The following is a 19,961-nucleotide window of genomic DNA, read 5'->3' as shown; positions in this document are numbered from 1 at the left end:
ACCCAGCATAGAAGTTAAATAAACAGGGTGACAATACACAGCCTTTTTGTACTCCTTTCCCCAGTTTGAACCAGTAAGTTGTTCCATGTAACTTTTAAAAAAATCTTTATTGATCTCTTCTTTTTTTTCTTTATTTTAAGATATTATATTGGGTTTTCCATACATTGACATGAATCCACCCCGGGTGTACATGTGTTCCCCATCTTGAACCCCCCTCCCACCTCCCTCCCCATACCATCCCTCTGGTTCATCCCAGTACACCAGCCCCGAGCATCTTGTATCATTCATCGAACCTGGGCTGGTGATTCGTTTCACATATGATAATATACATGTTTCAATGCCATTCTCCCAAATCATCCCACCCTTGCCCTCTCCCACAGAGTCCAAAAGACTGTTCTATACATCAGTGTCTCTTTTGCTGTCTCGTATACAGGGTTATCGTTATCCTCTTTCTAAATTCCATATATATGCGTTAGTATACTGTATTGGTGTTTTTCTTTCTGGCTGACTTCACTCTGTATAATAGGCTCCAGTTTCATCCACCTCATTAGAACTGATTCAAATGTATTCTTTTTAATTGCTGAATAATACTCCATTGTGTATATTAACTGTTGCTTCTTGACTTGTATATAGGTTTCTCAGGACATAGGTAATGTGGTCTGGTATTCCTATCTCCCTAAGAATTTTCCACAGTCTGTTGTGATCCACACAGTCAAAGGCTTTAGGGTAGTCAACGAAGCAGAAGTAGATATTTTTCTAAAATTCCCTTGCTTTCACGATGATCCAACAAATGTCGACAATTTAACCTCTGGTTCCTCTGCCTTTTCTAAACCCAACTTGTACATCTGAAAGTTCTCAGTTCACATACTGCTCTAGCCAGTTTTGAAGGATTTTGAGCATAACCTTACTAGCATGAGAAATGAGTGCAATTGTTCAGTAGTTTGAACATTCTTTGACACTCTTCTTCTTTGAGATTGGAATAAACACTGACTTTTCCAGTCCTGTTGCCACTACTGAGTTTTCCAAATTTGCTGACATACTGAGTGCTACACTTTAACAGCATCAACTTTTAGGATTTGAAATAGTTCAACAGGAATTCCATCACCTCCACTAACTTTGTTTGTGGTAATGTTTCCTAAGGCCCACTTGACTTCACACTCCAGGATGTTTGCCTCTAGATTGGCGACCACATCATCATGGTTATCAGGACATTAACCTTTTCTTGTGCAGGTCTCTGTGTATTCTTCCCACCTTTTCTTAATCTCTTCTTCCTCTGTTAGGTCTTTACAGTTTCTGTTCTTTATTGTGCTTATCCTTGCATTAAATGTTCCTTTGATATCTCCAATTTTCTTGATGAGATCTCCTCTTTCCCATTTTATTGTTTTCATTTACTTCTCTTCATTATTCATTGAAGAAGGCTTTCTTATCTCTCCTTGCTATTCTCTTAAACACTGCATTCATTTGGGTATATATTTCCCTTTCTCCCTTGCTTTTTAACTTCTCTTCTTTCCTCAGCTATTTGAAAATCCTCCTCAGATAACCACTTTGCCTTCTTGTTTTCTATTTCTTTGGGATGGGTTTGGTCACTGACCCTGTACAATGTTACAAATCTCTGTCCATTCTTCAGGCACTCTGTCTACCAGATCTAACCCGCTGAATCTATTTGTCTTCTCCTCTGTATAGTTATAAGGGATTTGATTTAGGTCATACCTGAATGTCCTACTGGATTTCCCTACTTTTTCCAATTTAAGCACGAATTTTTGCAAAAAGGATGATATGAGCCACAGTCAGCTCCAGGTCTTTTTTAATTGACTGTATAGAGCTTCTCCATCTTGAGCTGCAAAGAATATAATCAATCTTATTTCAGTATTGACCATTTGGTATTGTCCATATGTAGAGTCATCCGTTGTGTTGTTGGAAAGGGGTGTTTGCTATGACCAGTCTGTTCTCTTGTCAAAACTCTGCTAGCCTTTGCCCTGTTTCATTTTGCATTCTAAGGCCAAACTTGCTTGATACTCCAGGTATCTCTTGACTTCCTACTTTTCCATTCCAATCCCCTATCATGAAAAGGACATCATTTTTTGGTGTTCGTTCTATCTTGTAAGGCTTCATAGAACTGGTCAACTTCAGCCTCATTGGCATCAGTGGTTTGGGCATAGATTTGGATTACTGTGATGTCGAATGGTTTGCCTTGGAAATGAACGTAGATCATTTTGTCATTTAAGATGGCACCCAAGTACTACATTACAGATTCTTTTATTGCTTGTGAGGGCTACTCTACTTCTTCTAAGGGATTCTTAGAACAATTGCCCACAGTAGTGGATATAATGGTCACCTGAATCCCAAAAGAATAACAGCAATGAAAACTACTCCTCTTCCAGGACCAGAATGTCCTGAGGCCATGCACAATAGGTATGGGGTTGCACACCTAATAAGTGCTTTTCTTTGAAGTCAAATTCTTCAAAGAAAATCTGTGAATCTGGCTTCCTGAAGTTCTAAAGACTTCAAAGGGACAAACTTTTCTGAACTCTCATTTTTATTTACTTATGATGAAATTACTGACTCAGTAACTTTTTAATCCTAAATATATTTTCATGCCAAAATGAGGCTGCAAGATATATAATATTTAATCAGCAAATGTAGAATGTAGTTGACTTGAAACACTTTCCAATGCAGAGTTCACAAGTTACAAAATCAGAGTTGAAGTCTTATACTATGCCTTAGAAATAGTAATTTGGATGCACCCCTTCAGTTCTGGTTCTCATTCTCCTCATCTGTAAAATGGATTAAAAGATACCTGTTTTATGAGTTGATTATGAGAGTCAAATAATAAGGCAGCCACAAAAGTGCTTCATAAACTTTCTACAAATAAAAAGAATTATTTTTTAGTTAAGGGAAGCCATTTATTTTCTTTAATAAAAAAAGCACTTTAGAATTCTAGGCACATTATTAAAAAATCTAATAGTGGCTTTAAGGAAGAAGACTTCTTTTAAATTTGGTTCTTTTGATTTTATTACATTTAGATGCTAATTTAAATGTGTTGTGCTCTTATCTGTGAAATATGGACATGGTGGTCTTTCCAGACTGGGTTGTTATTGGATGTGGTTAGTTCCCCAATCTCCACCCTCAGCCACGCTCCTCTGCTGCTGCAGAAGCTTTGGAGGGAAGCTCTTGTCTCGGAGAACCTTCTTGTTGACTTCCATGTTGAAAACTAAGTAACACTGTCTGTCCTGAGTGAGTTTTATATGTGCACAGCTCTTAAGAGGGGGACTTCTCTGGAGGCCTCTGTTATTGTGGAACACCAGTTTCTTTTTTAAAGTTATAGTTGGCGTATGTGGTGTGGCAGATGTCTTAGGTTCACATTCTATCCTTTATTAACTGGGCAGGGAGGTATCAGGTAATTCAGCTGAAACATTTCTGTTCAAAGCATCATATGAACACCAAGTGAACAAACTCAGTGGGAAATATCTGGCACAGAAGAGCCAGTAAAATATTTCCTCAATCAATCTTATCTTGTTGGTTATAGGCTAGTTGTATTTTATTATTAAATTTAGCTTCTTAAATATTAGAAAGTATTTATTAACTACATTGAGCTTCCCAGGTAGCGCTAATGGTAAAGAACCCGCCTGCCAATGCAGGAGATATAAGAGAGGTGGTTTCAATCCCTTGGTTGGACAGATTTCCTGGAGGAGGGCATGGCAACCCACTCCAGTATTCTTGCTTGGAGAATCCCATGGAGAGAGGAGCCTGGCCAGCTATAGTCCATGGGATTGCTAAGAGTCAGGCACGACTGAAATGACTTAGCGTGCATGTATTATCTAAATTAATTAATGAAATGTCATTCAAAATACGTATCCAGATATACCTGAAATAAATGTTATTGATTTAGTTGCTAGCAATATAGGACATTCTAGAACTATCTTCCATACAACTTTTTGCATAATTTTCATTATTGCTATTGTTTGTACTTGATTTTTGTACACAGAATTCACTTTTAGTCTTCATATTTTTTTGATCCATATTGGTCTTGGGCAGTATATTCAGGAGGTGCTTCTGATAAAAACCCATGCAGTCTTTGTAGGAAATGAAAAGTCATAGTGCCTCACTTGATGATTTTTACCTTGTGCTTAATGGACTTCACACTTTTGTATTATCCTTAGCTGGACTGATCAAGCTTTCTTAATGTTATTTTGCTTTTCTTCTATTAAAAGGAAAAATATTTCATTTTAGGTGTATTTTAAAATTTCAGGCAAAATTTTTGTATTTTAATTGCTTGCATCTGTCTATATAATTAAAAATTAAAATTACTATCGATAGCCTTACTAGAATAAGACAGACCACTCTCTAAATGCTGACAACTTCGTACCCTCTATATCTGCTTGCATATTTTGTTAGAAACATCTAGAATTTTAACCCTCTTTTCCTTATGAAAAATAACTTGATAATTTCTTTAAGCTTTGCTGTCACATTATCAATCATTATTTAGACTCAAAAGTTTTGCTTGCTTTTTGTACATCATTAATTTTGTGTCCCACTTTCTCCCTTTTTAGGGATATGTTTTTATTTTTTTTTTGGAGTTTTTCCTCAGTCAATTATTTCAGAAATGATTTCAAGATTATAATATCTGAATGTTCACATGTTCAAAAATGTCTATATTTTTCTTACTTATTTTATTTTTGTCTGTACCACACAGCATGAGGGACCTTAGTTCACTGACCAGGGATTGAACCCCTGCTGCCTGCAGTGGAAGCATGGAGTGTTAACCACTAGACCACCAGGGAAGGCCCCCAAATGTCTATACTTTGACCTTATGGTTGAATTATCAGGTATAGAATGACAATTTTGAAAATCATTTCCTATTGAGCTTTTGAAGATTTTACTTGACTGTTTTTAATCATTTATAAGCATTGTGTAAGGAAAGATTTATTCTATTTTTTTAAATTTTATTGGAGGCAAATTGCCTTACATTAATATATTGGTTGGTTTTGCCATACATTGACACGAATCCGCCCCGGGTGTACATGTGTTCCCTTTCTTGAACCCCCCTCCCACCTCCCTCTTCCCCCTATCCTCCCTCCAGGTCATTCCCGTGCACCAGCCTCAAGCATCCTGTATCATGCTTCGAACCTGGACTGGTGATTCATTTCACATATGATAATATACATGCTACAATGCCATTCTCCCAAATCATCCCACCTTCACCCTCTCCCACAGAGTCCCAAAGACTGTTCTACATACCTATGTCTCTTTTGCAGTCTCGTATACAGGGTTAAGGTTACCATGTTTCTAAATTCCATATATATGCGTTAGCATACTGTAGTGATGTTTTTCTTTCTGGCTTACTTCACTCTGTATAATTGGCTCCAATTTCATCCACCTCATTAGAACTGATTCAAATTTATTCTAAATTGAGTCTCATTCTTTGTAACTTCCCTTTTATCTTTAAAACTTTTCAGGGTTTTATTTTCCCTTATTATTCTAATGTTCCACAAGATTTTGGGAGTGTGGAACTTTTCTCTGTAATCCTGTTTAGAATTTGGTGGATTCTTTGGATTTTTCATCATTGTAGGAAAAATGTATTCAATTTCCTTAGCTTATTATTGTTTGATCATTTTTCTCTCTCCTTAAAACTCCTGTGATGAAGTCACTAGGATTTCTATTAATAAAACTATTCCCCATACTACTTAACTTTGTTTATGTTTTCATCATTACTATTTTGTAGTCTATCCTTGTGGAAACCCATGTTACTGCTAAATCTTACTGCTGTTTAAAATAAGTGAAAATGGAACTAAATCTATTTTTTTACACAGCATATCCATTTATTGAAAAATATTTTTTGCCACTACACACTTAATTACCAAGAACTTCTCAGTTTTCTAATAACTTTTTCTTTTTCATGGTTAAATTTATCTGATGATTTTAATTTTTCTGTTTTCACTAAGTTAAGTCCTTCAAGTATTAATTTTCTGACTTTTAAGTTTGATGTTTATCATACAATTGGAGGTCCTCAAATATCTTTTGAGTATTGAAACTTTGTTCATATCTGTGAGTTTCTAGACACTTTCAAATATTTATAGTATTGAATGCTGGAGTGTATTTTTTCATGTAGGTGTGAACATACAATATTTGCTCTGGCTATGTGATCCTTATTGGAAATGGGTATGCAAAGAAGCGGGGTGGGTGATATGCAGCCAAGGGACCTTCCACTGATGTCTTTGAGTGATTTCTTTCCTTGACTTGTTATTCCTGTTTTCTGTCTACAGTCTGCTGACCAACATCTCCTCTGGAAGTAAGTGGTGTCAGAACTCCTGGCACAGAAAAAGTGCTCTGCTAAGACTAGTGGGATTCTCTTTTCTAAGATAAGACCAGCTCCCTATTCCTTTCTTTATTTGTCCTGCCTCCTTCTTCTGTCTTCACCTGGCCTTTCCATGGACTTTATGAGAAAAAGCTCTAAGAGAGTACTTCTTTTTCTGCTCATGTGATGCGCAGAGACACTCTCATCATTTGTTGTGATTGTGAATTCCAGTCCTTTGAAACTCTGATAGCTTCAATTTTACTACTAAAATATGGCCATCTCTGAGAAAGTGAATTATTTTTTTAGTTGAGATTTCCATTGAAACTTACATGTTTATCAATACTAATGTAACCTTTCATTTAAATATCTATTGACAAGCCAAAGTGCACTGATGATAAAGCAATATTTATTTAAAAGTTCAAAGACTTATTGAATGTTTGGTGATAAGCTTTCACTTAGTTTGTTTTTTTTTTTTTTAGTTTTTATAAAGTGTTTGGATTCTAAACTTTCAGTTGCCCTCACGCAAAGTACACCGATGGATCTCTTCGTAGTTCTGGTGATCTGTCTTTCTATTTTGATATTCCTTTTTCTATGGAATCAGAGGCATGCCAAAGGGAAGCTGCCACCTGGGCCCACTCCTCTCCCAATTATTGGAAATATTCTCCAGATAAATATTAAGAATGTCAGCAAATCCATTAGCAAGGCAAGTATGATTACTTTTCTTCCAGCTGTTTGTAATGAGTAAATAAGACAGCCCTATGTCTTGTCCCCGACTCCATAGTCCCAGACACCATGTTTGTTAAAAGCGGTTTTATTTTATTTTTTTTATTGGAGCCAAATTACCTTACATTAGTATATTGGTTGGTTTTGCCATACATTGACACAAATCCGCCCCGGGTGTACATGTGTTCCCTTTCTTGAACCCCCCTCCCACCTCCCTCTTCCCCATATCCTCCCTTCAGGTCATCCCCGTGCACCAGCCCCAAACATCCTGTATCATGCGTCGAACCTGGACTGGTGATTCATTTCACATATGATAATATACATGTTACAATGCATTCTCCCAAATCATCCCACCTTCACCCTCTCCCACAGAGTCCCAAAGACTGTTCTATACACCTATGTCTCTTTTGCTATCTCGTATACAGGGTTAAGGTTACCATCTTTCTAAATTCCATATATATGCGTTAGTATACTGCATTGATGTTTTTCTTTCTGATTTACTTCACTCTGTGTAATAGGCTCCAGTTTCATCCACCTCATTAAAACTGATTCAAATGCATTCTTTTTGATGGCTGAAAAATACTCCATTGTGTATATGTACCAAAGCTTTCTTATCCATTCATCTGCAGATGGACATCTAGGTTGCTTCCATGTCCTGGCTATTATAAACAGTGCTGCGATAAACGTTGGAGTACATGTGTCTCTTTCCATTCTGGTTTCCTCAGTGTGTATGCCCAGGAATGCGATTGCTGGGTCGTATGGCAGTTCTATTTTCAGTTTTTTGAGGAATCTGCACACTATTCTCCATAGTGGCTGTACTAGTTTGCATTCCCACCAACAGTGTAAGAGGGTTCCCTTTTCTCCACACCCTCTCCAGCATTTATTGCATGTAGACTTTTGGATAGCAGTCATTCTGACTGATGTGAAATGGTGTCTCATTGTGGTTTTCATTTGTATTTCTCTGATTATGAGGGATGTTGAGCATTTTTTCATGTGTTTGTTAGCCATCTTTATGTCTTCTTTGGAGAAATGTCTGTTTAGTTCTTTGGCCCATTTTTTGATTGGGTCGTTTATTTTTGTGGAATTGAGCTGCAGGAGCTGCTTGTATATTTTGGAGAGTAATCCTTTATCAGTTGCTTCATTTGCTATTATTTTCTCCCATTCTGAAGGCTGTCTTTTCACCTTGCTTATAGTTTCCTTTGCTGTGCAGAAGCTTTTGATTTTAATTATGTCCCATTTGTTTATTTTTGCTTTTATTTCCAATATTCTGGGAAGTGGGTCTTGGAGGATCCTGCTGTGATTTATGTCGGAGAGTGTTTTGCCTACATTCTCCTCTAGGAGTTGTATAGGATCTGATCTTATATTTAGCTCTCTAATCCAGTTCTCCAACAAATACTAAAAGATCTTCTCTAGACAGGAAACACAGAAAGGGTATATAAACTTGAACCCAAAACAATAAAGAAAATGGCAACGAGATCATACTTATCAATAATCACCTTAAATGTAAATGGGTTGAATGCCCCAACCAAAAGACAAAGACTGGCTGAATGGATACAAAAACAAGACCCCCATATATGTTGTCTGCAAGAGACCCACCTCAAAATGAGGGACACATACAGACTGAAAGTGAAGGGCTGGAAACAGATATTCCACGCAAATAGAGACCAAAAGAAAGCAGGAGTAGCAATACTCATATCAGATAAAATAGATTTTAAAACAAAGGCTGCGAAAAGAGACAAAGAAGGAAACTACATAATGATCAAAGGATCAATCCAAGAGGAAGATATAACAATTATAAATATTTATGCACCCAACATAGGAGCACCGCAATATGTAAGACAATTACTAACAAGTATGAAAGGGGAAATTAACAATAACACAATAATACTGGGAGACTTTAATACCCCACTCATACCTATGGATAGATCAACTAAACAGAAAATTAACAAGGAAACACAAACTTTAAATGATACAATAGACCAGTTAGACCTAATAGATCTCTATAGGACATTTCACCCCAAAACAATGAATTTCACCTTTTTCTCAAGTGCACACGGAACCTTTTCCAAGATAGATCACATCCTGGGCCATAAATCGAGCCTTGGTAAATTCAAAAAAATTGAAATCATTCCAAGCATCTTTTCTAACCACAATGCAGTAAGATTAGATCTCAATTACAGGAGAAAAACTATTAAAAATGCCAACATATGGAGGCTGAACAACACGCTGCTGAATAATGAACAAATCATAGAAGAAATCAAAAGAGAAATCAAAATATGCATAGAAATGAATGAAAATGAAAGCACAACCCAAAACCTCTGGGACACTGTAAAAGCAGTGCTAAGGGGGAAGTTCATAGCAATACAGGCACACCTCAAGAAACAAGAAAAAAGTCAACTAAATAACCTAACTCTACATCTAAAGCAACTAGAAAAGGAAGAAATGAAGAACCCCAGGGTCAGTAGAAGGAAAGAAATCTTAAAAATTAGGGCAGAGATAAATGCAAAAGAAACAAAAGAGACCATAGCAAAAATCAACAAAGCCAAAAGCTGGTTCTTTGAGAAGGCAAATATAATTGACAAACCACTAGCCAGATTCATCTAGAAACAAAGGGAGAAGAACCAAATCAATAAAATTAGAAATGAAAATGGAGAGATCACAACCGACAATACAGAAATACAAAGGATTATTAGAGAATACTATCAGCAATTATATGGCAATAAAATGAATAACTTGGAAGAAATGGACAAATTCCTAGAAAAGTACACCTTTCCAAAACTGAACCAGGAAGAAATAGAAAATCGGAACAGACCCATCACAAGCACGGAACTAGAGGAAGTAATCAGAAATCTTCCAGCAAACAAAAGCCCAGGTCCAGACGGCTTCACAGCTGAATTCTACCAAAAATTTAGAGAAGAGTTAACACCTATTCTACTCAAACTCTTCCAGAAAATTGCTGAGGAAGGGAAACTTCCAAACTCATTCTATGAGGCCACCATCACCCTAATCCCAAAACCTGGTAAAGATCCCACAAAAAAAGAAAACTACAGGCCAATATCACTGATGAACATAGACGCAAAAATCCTTAACAAAATTCTAGCAATCAGAATCCAACAACACATTAAGAAGATCATACATCATGATCAAGTGGGCTTTATCCCAGGAATGCAAGGATTCTTCAATATCCGCAAATCAATCAACGTAATACACCACATTAACAAACTGAAAAATAAAAACCATAGGATTATCTCAATAGATGCAGAGAAAGCCTTCGACAAAATTCAACATCCATTTATGATAAAAACCCTCCAGAAAGTGGGAATAGAAAGGACAAATCTCAACATAATAAAAGCTATATATGACAAACCCACAGCAAACATTATCCTCAATGGTGAAAAACTGAAAGCATTTCCCCTAAAGGCAGGAACAAGACAAGGGTGCCCACTCTCACCACTACTATTCAACATAGTCCTGGAAGTTTTGGCTACAGCAATCAGATCAGAAAAAGACATAAAAGGAAACCAAATTGGAAAAGAAGAAGTAAAACTTTCACTGTTCGCTGATGACATGATCCTCTATATAGAAAACTCTGAAGACTCTACCAGAAAACTACTAGAGCCAATCAATGAATACAGTGAAGTTTCAGGATATAAAATCAACACACAGAAATCCCTTGCATTCCTATACACTAATAATGAGAAAATAGAAAGAGAAATTAAGGAAACTATTCCATTCACTGTTGCAACGAAAAGAATTAAATACTTAGGAATATATCTACCTAAGGAAACAAAAGACTTGTACATAGAAAACTATAAAACACTAGTGAAAGTAATCAAAGAGGACCCTAATAGATGGAAAAATAAACGATGTTTGTGGATTGGAAGAATAAATATTGTGAAAATGAGTATACTACCCAAAGTAATGTATACATTTAATGCAATCCCTATCAAGATACCAACGATATTTTTCACAGAACTAGAACAAATAATCTCACAATTTGTATGGAAATACAAAAAACCTCAAATAGCCAAAGCAATCTTGAGGAAGAAAAATGGAACCAGGGGAATTAACCTGCCGGACTTCAGGCTCTACTACAAAGCCACAGTCATCAAGACAGTATGGTACTGGCATAAAGACAAAAATATAGATCAATGGAACAAAATAGAAAGCCCAGAGATAAATCCAGGCACCTATGGACATCTTATCTTTGACAAAGGAGGCAAGAATATAAAATGGAGAAAAGACAGTCTCTTTAACAAGTGGTGCTGGGAAAACTGGTCAACCACTTGTAAAAGAATGAAACTAGAACACTTCCTAACACCATACACCAAAATAAACTCAAAATGGATTAGAGAGCTAAATGTAAGACCAGATTCTATGCAACTTCTAGAGGAGAACGTAGGCAAAACACTCTCCGACATAAATCACAGCAGGATCCTCCAAGACCCACCTCCCAGAATATTGGAAATAAAAGCAAAAATAAACAAATGGGACCTAATTAAAATCAAAAGCTTCTGCACAGCAAAGGAAACTATAAGCAAGGTGAAAAGACAGCCTTCAGAATGGGAGAAAATAATAGCAAATGAAGCAACTGATAAAGGATTAATCTCAAAAATGTACAAGCAACTCTTGCAACTCAATTCCAGAAAAATAAATGACCCAATCAAAAAATGGGCCAAAGAACTAAACACCATTTCTCCAAAGAAGACATAAAGATGGCTAACAAACACATGAAAAAATGCTCAGCAGCCCTCATAATCAGAGAAATGCAAATCAAAACCACAATGAGATACCATTACACACCATCAGAATGGCTGCTATCCAAAAGTCTGCATGCAATAAATGCTGGAGAGGGTGTGGAGAAAAGGGAACCCTCTTACACTGTTGGTGGGAATGCAAACTAGTACAGCCACTATGGAGAATAGTGTGCAGATTCCTCAAAAAACTGAAAATAGAACTGCCATACGACCCAGCAACCGCACTCCTGGGCATAGACACCGAGGAAACCAGAATTGAAAGAGACACATGTACTCCAATGTTCATCGCAGCACTGTTTATAATAGCCAGGACATGGAAGCAACCTAGATGTCCATCTGCAGACGAATGGATAAGAAAGCTTTGGTACATATACACAATGGAGTATTTTTTATGCCATCAAAAAGAATACATTTGAATCAGTTCTAATGAGGCGGATGAAATTGGAGCCTGTTACACAGAGTGAAGTAAACCAGAAAGAAAAACATCAATGCAGTATACTAACGCATATATATGGAATTTAGAAAGATGGTAACTTTAACACTGTATACGAGATAGCAAAAGAGACATAGGTGTATAGAACAGTCTTTGGGACTCTGTGGGAGAGGGTGAAGGTGGGATGATTTGGGAGAATGGCATTGTAGCATGTATATTATCATATGTGAAATGAATCACCAGTACAGGTTCGACGCATGATACAGGATGTTTGGGGCTGGTGCACAGGGATGACCTGGAGGGAGGATATGGGGAAGAGGGAGGTGGGAGGGGGGTTCAAGAAAGGGAACACATGTATACCCGGGGCGGATTTGTGTCAATGTATGGCAAAACCAACCAATATATTAATGTAAGGTAATTTGCCTCAAATAAAATAAAATAAAATTCCCTGTAGAACATGTAAAACAAAAAGCATCAATTCTTCAGTGCTTAGCCTTCTTTATTGTTCACCTCTCACATCCATACATGACTACTAGAAAACCATAGCTTTGACTATGTGGACCTTTGTCAGCAAAGTGATGTCTCTGCTTTTTGATATGCTGTCTAGATTTGTCATAGCTTTTCTTCCAAGGAGGAAACATCTTTTAATTTAATGGCTGCAGTTACTGTCCACAGTAATTTTGGAACCCAAGAAATAAATCTGTCACTGCTTCCACTTTTTTCCTTCTATTTGCCATGAAATAATTGGACCAGATGCCATGATCTTAGTTTTTTGAATGCTGATTTAAGTCAGCTTTTTCACTCTCCTCTCTCACCCTCCTCAAGGGGTCCTTTAGTTCCTCTTTGCTTTCTGCCATTAGATTGATATCATCTGTATATCTGAGGTTTTTGATATTGCTGCTGGTAATCTTGATGCCAGCTTGTGATTCATTCAGCCCAGTATTTCATATGATGTACTCTGCACATAAGTTAAGATATACTCTGCATATAAGCAGGGTGACAATATACAACCTTGTTTTACTCCTTTCCCAATTTTGAACCTGTCAGTTCTTCCATATCCAGTTCTAACTGTCGCTTCTTTACCCGCATACAGGTTTCACAAGAGGCAGGTAAGGTGGTCTGGTACTCCCATCACTTTAATAATTTGTCACAGTTTGTTGTGATCCATACTGTAAAAGGATGTAGTATAGTCAATGAAGCAGAAGTAGATCTTTTTCTGGAATTCCCTTGCTTTCTCCTAGAAGAGGATGAGATGGTTGGATGGCATCACCGACTCAATGGGCAAGAGTTTGAGTAAAATCTAGGAGTTGGTGATGGACAGGGAGGCCTGGCATGCTGCAGTCCATGGGGCTGCAAAGAGTCAGACATGACTGAGCGACTGAACTGAACCGAACTTGTTTCTCTATGATCTAATGAATGTTGGCAATTTGATCTCTGGTTCCTCTGCCTTTTCTAAACCCAGCTTTTACATCTGGAAGGTCTCGATTCATGTACTGCTGAAGCCTATCTTAAAAGATCTTGAGCATAACCTTACTAGCATGTGAAATATTTTAATTTAATCCTTTTATGTATAGCTGTCTAGTTTTCCTCACACCACTTATTGAAGAAATTGCCTTTTCCCCACTGTATATTTTTGTGTCCTTTTTCATGTATTCATTTTTCATGTAAGTGTGGGTTATTTTCTGGGTTCTATGTTCTGGTCCCTAGACCTGTGTCTGTTTTTGTGCCAGTTCAATTCTGTTTTGGTTACTGTAACTCTGTACTATAGTCTGACATCAGGGAGTATGATACTTTTGGTTCTGTTCTTTCTTTGGATATCTTTGTCTACTTGAGATATTTTGTGTTTCCATACAAATTTTAGAATTACTTGTTGTAGCACTTTGAAAATTACACTGGTATTTTGATAGGATTTGCTTTGAATCTGTTGATTTCCTTTGGCAATATGGAATATGTTCATTTTAACAATATTAATTTTCCCTGTCCATGAGCATGTTATGTCTTTCAGCACCTTAAAGTTTTCTGAGTACATGTCTTTTACTTCCTTGGTTAATTAGATTTATTGCTTGGAATTTTATTCTCTTCTATGTGATGATAAGTGGGATTGTTTTAATAATTTCTCTGATAGTTTGTTCTTATTGTTTAGAAGTGGAACAGATTTTTGTATGTTAATTTTTTTATCTTACAACTTTTCCAAATTCACTGATGAGCTCTAGCTAGAAGATTTTTGTTGGTATCTTTAGAATTTTGGACAGCAAGGAGATGCAACAAGTCCATCCTAAAGGAAATCAGTCCTGAGTATTCATTGGAAGGACTGATGCTGAAGTTGAAACTCTAATATTTTGGCCACCTGATGTGAAGAACTGACTCATTGGAAAAGCCCCTGATGCTGGGAAAGATTGAAGGCGGGAGGAGAAGGGGACGACAGAGGATGAGATGGTTAGATGGCATCATCAACTCAATGGATATGAGTTTAAGTAAACTCCAGGAGTTGGTGATGGACAGAGAGGCCTGGCGTGCTGCAATCCATGGGATTGCAAAGAGTTGGACATGACTGAGTGACTGAACTAAACTTAGAATTTTGTAAGCAAAGTATTGTATCATCTTCAAATAAGGACAGTTTTTCTTCATTCTTTTCAATTCCTTTTATTTCTCTTTCTTTGATTGCTATGGCTTTGATTTCCAATATGATATTTTGAGTAAAAGTGGCAAGAGTGGGCATCCTTATCTTGTTCTTGATTTTAGAGAAAATGTTTTCAGTTTTTCACTGTCAAGTATGATGATGTTAGCTGTGGACTTATTATATGTGTGATTTTAAAAATTACGTTGAAATATGTTGCCTCTATATCTACTTTGTAGAGAATTTTTAATCTTAAATGGATATTGAGTTTTATAAAAAAGTTTTCTACATCTATTATCATATGATTTTTATTTTTTCACTTGTTAGTATGGTATATCTCATTGATTTATTTGAGAATATTGACCCATACTTGCATCCCTGGGATAAATCCCACTTGTCCATGATTTATTTGAGAATATTGACCCATACATGCATCCCTGGGATAAATCCCACTTGTCCATGATGTATGACTCCCAGACATGATTTTAGATGGTATATAGCTAAAGGTTGCCAGAATGGAGTGAGATCATTGAGATCATTGTTGCAATTGTCAAAAGTAGGAATTCCCTGTCCATGTTGTGACCTATGTGTCCTTTATAGCACTTATTTTTGGTGAATTCTAATGGCAATGAAATTGCTTTAATTTTTAAAAACTGCATAGTTACAGAGTGACAACCCCAAAATTTTCCTGAAAAAATAATACATTGATTTGAAATCAAGGAAATAACCAAGTATCAAGAAATTTCAGTTTCTGTTGTATTTGCTCAATGAATGAATTACTAGTCTATAGATCTTTAAATCTTGAAGGAATTATCTGAAATCTGACTTCTCTGGGAAAGGTATGTGACCAGTGCCCCTAGAAGCTCCTCCTTCTGTGTATCAGACTCTGGTTTTGAAGAGATTGTGTCAGCACCCCAGGTCATACACTTGTTAACTCACAGTCTTGGTCAAATTTTAAAAATCTCTCTGAGCTTTAATTTCTATTTCTTTAAAATGTGAGTAATAATTATTATGCACAAATATTAATACCTGAGCTTAACAAGTTACTGAATGCCTATTTTCAGTACCAGGTGTGTCAGATGCTGGGAATTTTCAAACTGAAAGAAAGTGAAAATTTTAGTCACTCAGTCACGTCCGACTCTTTGCAACCCCATGGACTGTAGCCTGCCAGCCAGGCTCCTCTGTCCATTGAATTCTCCAAGCAAGAATACTGTAGTGGGTAGCTCTTTCCTTCTCCAGGGGATCTTCCCAACCTAGGGATTGAACCCAGGTCTGCCACATTGCAGTCAGGTTCTTTAACTATCCGAGCAGTGAATTAAAAAAAAAAAAGGTCAGCAGTACAGAATTTACAGTCTAGATGGTAGGCATGTATTTATGAAAGTTATGCAAATAAGTGCATGATTGCAAACCATGTAATAGGAACACAGTAGGAAAAGGTGATGTAGTTTAAAGGATTACAGGTGAGAGACACAGTCAGTAAGGGTTCTCTGTGGAAGGGAAATTGGAGCTAAGAAAAATAATTAGCTCTGAAAAATAATTAGACATTAACTGGATAAAATACAGGTAAATGTTTGTTCCATTTTTTTTTTTTCAGTCTGGAGCAGACTTAGTTATTGGAATGTTTAAAAGAGGACCTATTGTTTGTCACCCAGAGAGTAGGTAAAAGCATGTTGTGAGATGAGATTAGGCAGATAAGCAGAGACCAGAGTATGTAGATCTTATAGGGATTTTAAGAATATAGGTCTTTAGCGTAAGAGCAATATGATATTCTTTAACATTTGTTTTGTGAAATGAGTTGCTGTATGGAGAATAGATTATAAGGTGGCAAAAAGATTCAAACATTGGACAAGGTGAAAGACTGAAAGTCTATATCACGTAGTACACTAAATAAGCTGCTATGACAGAAAGACCACAATAATGCAGTGACTTAAGGAAGACAGTTTATTTCTGCCTTCCACATAGAAGGCATAGAGTTAAGTGCTGCTGGGCTGCCTCTCCTCCACGAGGTCTTTCAGAGAACCAGATCTTCTCAGTCTTGTAGTTTGCCATCCTGTGCTCTGGGGCTGTTCTCATTTGCAGTCACGGAGGGGTCATCTCCATGCTGTCATTTCAACCTATGGATAGGAGGAGAAATGAAAGATGTGTTGTTACCCATTTATGCTAGTGTAGAATTTGTGCATATCCCTTCTGCTTATCTCAGTTCGTGGAAACTTACTTACATCATCACACTGGGAAGATGGAAAATGTCTATGGCTCTGTCCTTATGTATTTTGAATGCTTAGAGGTCTCTGGTGCTAAAGATGTTAGGAATGGACGGTGAGGGGCTGATTATTAATCTGCATGTGTGAGAGATTGAGCACCGTCCCTTAAACAGAAGAAACATATCATTTATTGCCACTATAAAAAGGAAGGAGCAATTACAGGTTTGGCAGAAAAAAGCTTAATAGAATAATACTAATAAAATTCATACTTTGGCTTTTGTCACATAGCAGTAGCTGAATAAAGAATAACTATTGATGGTGATGATAATAATAACAGTATTCTTAATAATATAATAATTACCCTTGTAGTAAAGTGATGTCATATCAAATTACTGGTTCTAGAAATTGAAACCTTTTACAATTTGTGAATCTTAAGAAGATTAAAAATATTTCCCACATTATCTACATTTTCCTACATTATCTACATTTTCAGTTTTGTAATGCTCACTGTTCTTGCATCTCCTGTTCCTTTTCCAGCTAGCAGAAGATTATGGTCCTGTGTTCACTTTGTATTTTGGCATGAAGCCCACTGTGGTGTTGCATGGATATGAAGCAGTGAAGCAAATCCTGATTGATCAGAGTGAGGAATTTTCTGGCAGAGGTAGTTTACCAGTGGCAGACAACATCAACAAGGGATTAGGTATGCTTCTATTTGAGGACTGTGTGGGAACTGTAGGTTGGAAAGATTCAAATAAGCTAAGGAATTGAGAAATTATAGGTAATACAGAAGTTTATGAAAGCATCATAAATGAACAGTTTTCTATGGATCATTAATCCATATTTAAAATTATGAAGATGACACAGTCTGAATGAAACATTAAGTGCAGTGAAACAAATCTTCTAGTCACTAATGTTCTATTAAAAAATTATGGCCAGGTAAGATAATGAGAAAGAGACAGAGAGAAAAAGAAGGGAGGAAAATGACAATAAATTATCCTCTTTACTGAACATTTTGCTTTCTGGCCTGAGTCATGGTTGCTAAGAGACTAATTTTGGAAGCGTGCATAATATATACACGGAACCAACAAAGGTTTGGAATATGTAAATTGCATTCAATTTGCTATTCTTAGAAAAAAAAGCACAATAATTTTTTTTAATCCAATAGAATATAATACAAAGCATAAAGCACAAATATGCTCTGAAAAGAGGGTCTCACAGCCGTGAAGCTGTGAGAAGGGGTGGCAGGCACCCACAGGCTAGAACACGGGGAAGACATCCATATTTCATGGAGGAGATTAGCAAATAGAAGGAAAATGTCAAAATGGGAAGAGCTATGGCCATGTCCCTTACTTGAGGAATAGATTTTCATGAGCTTCCTTTCAATACACAAGTGCTGTTTATCCCTGTCCTAAGAACTGACTCTTTTGTTGTTTTGCCTACAGTTCATTTTCAGTGCACAAATCAATCCTGAAAACTTAACCTATAACTTGGACCCTGTGGGTTGTTAGCTGTGTTACCAAACAGCAAGTATTTTGCTTCTGTGATTTTCAGCATTCTCATAAGTAAAATGGAGACATAACACTTGGTTCTTAGGGGTGTTCTGAATTTTGCAGGAGCTAATGGATAAAGAAGAGTGTACGTAATATGTAAAACCAAGAGTCTTAACAGTAAGATATAAGCTGGGTTAAGAGAGGAGGAGCAGGTGATGAAGGGCCCGATAGGAATTCCTGAGGCTGTCACTACTATATTTAATCCCTGCTTAGGTGTCCTTGTCATTTCCTTGTTTAAAGACTCTCAGCTAGAATTCATGGCAGTGGATTATTCTTCTCTGTTTTTGGTTTTCGTTCTGATAGGAATTGTTTTCAGCAATGGAGAAACATGGAAGCAAACTCGACGTTTCTCCCTCATGGTTTTGAGGAATATGGGGATGGGGAAGAGGACTATTGAGCACAGAATTCAAGAGGAAGCCTTATGTTTGGTGGAAGCATTAAAAAAAACCAATGGTGGGTATTTCTTTATGTAATTAAGAGTAACTGCTTGGGCAGGCTAAATGATATTACATGTAGACTACAGAGTGATAATGGCTCAAATACAACAGAAGTTTACTTTCTGTTCACATGACAGTAGTAGGAGGTGAAGTGGTTGGCATAATGGCTGGTTTCCAGGGCCTTTGATCTCTTCAGCACATGGTTGCCTTCCAGTGGCTCCCAGAGTTCAGCTCTTTGAATGGTAGTGGGGGTGAAGGAAAGAATAAAGAAAAGTGCAATACTGTTTTTAACAGGTGAGGTATGGCAGGCACACAAAAATTCTTTCATATTCCATGGGCTGTAACTCAGTCACAAGAGTTGGGAAATGTGGTTATCTGTAAGAGGAGCTGGGACATGTGCTTTTATGTGTGCACAGGAAGAAGAAGCAAGTGTGAATTTTGGCAATCTGCTAGTAACTTGGTGAAAATTGTTTAAAAGATTAAGTTCTCAGGTAGCTTCTTGAGAAGTATTGCAAATTTTTTGCAACACATGTATGTTATGTCATTATGCAGTATACCTTAAACTTGTTCATTCTTGTCTATCTGTGATATCTTAATGAAACTGAAACAAAATTAGTGGTTCAGGTATAGATTTTGCACCAAGTCCTTCTCTGTGCATAAGGCTGTATTATAGCTCCCCGTGGGAGTGAACGGAGGGAGCTGCAGCAGCACACATCTGCTCAGTGTACACCTGTGTGGATGCCCATGCAGGACCGAAGAGGGGATAGGAGAGAAAGGGGTGAGTAGGAGACTTGACAGGGAAGGAGCAAGATCAGAATCATAAGACATATGTGGTTTTTAACTTCAATATTTCATTTTTAAAGAACATTATTAACTTACTAATGCTATATTCTAAGTTGTGACTCGGTATTGGGGTTTTTTACCACTGATATATAGTAATCCAGATAG

The 19,961-nt window shown here is 37.0% G+C and overlaps 1 protein-coding gene across 3 annotated transcripts in view; it reads left to right on the top strand.

Annotated features, from left to right (window-relative positions):
- The first annotated feature begins 6,728 nt into the window (after nt 1-6,728).
- LOC148776008 (cytochrome P450 2C21-like) overlaps nt 6,729-19,961 on the top strand; it is a 48,054-nt gene continuing 34,821 nt past the window's right edge. For 2 of the 3 annotated variants that reach the window (XM_088842151.1, XM_088842150.1), the window contains exons 1-3: nt 6,831-7,002; nt 17,568-17,726; nt 18,880-19,029. In XM_088842151.1, the coding sequence (XP_088698277.1) occupies nt 6,831-7,002; nt 17,568-17,726; nt 18,880-19,029 (481 nt within the window). Of the gene's footprint in view, nt 7,003-17,563; nt 17,727-18,879; nt 19,030-19,961 lie in introns of all 3 variants that reach the window. The other variant, XM_088842149.1, reaches the window with a different exon arrangement.

This window comes from Moschus berezovskii, chromosome 12 (genome assembly GCF_049115385.1).
Source record: "Moschus berezovskii isolate FMDL1 chromosome 12, NW_MosBer_1.0, whole genome shotgun sequence".
Taxonomy (NCBI): Eukaryota; Metazoa; Chordata; class Mammalia; order Artiodactyla; family Moschidae; genus Moschus; species Moschus berezovskii.
The sequence above is the reverse complement of the archived record's forward strand: the minus strand, read 5'-3'. Positions and strand labels throughout refer to the sequence as shown.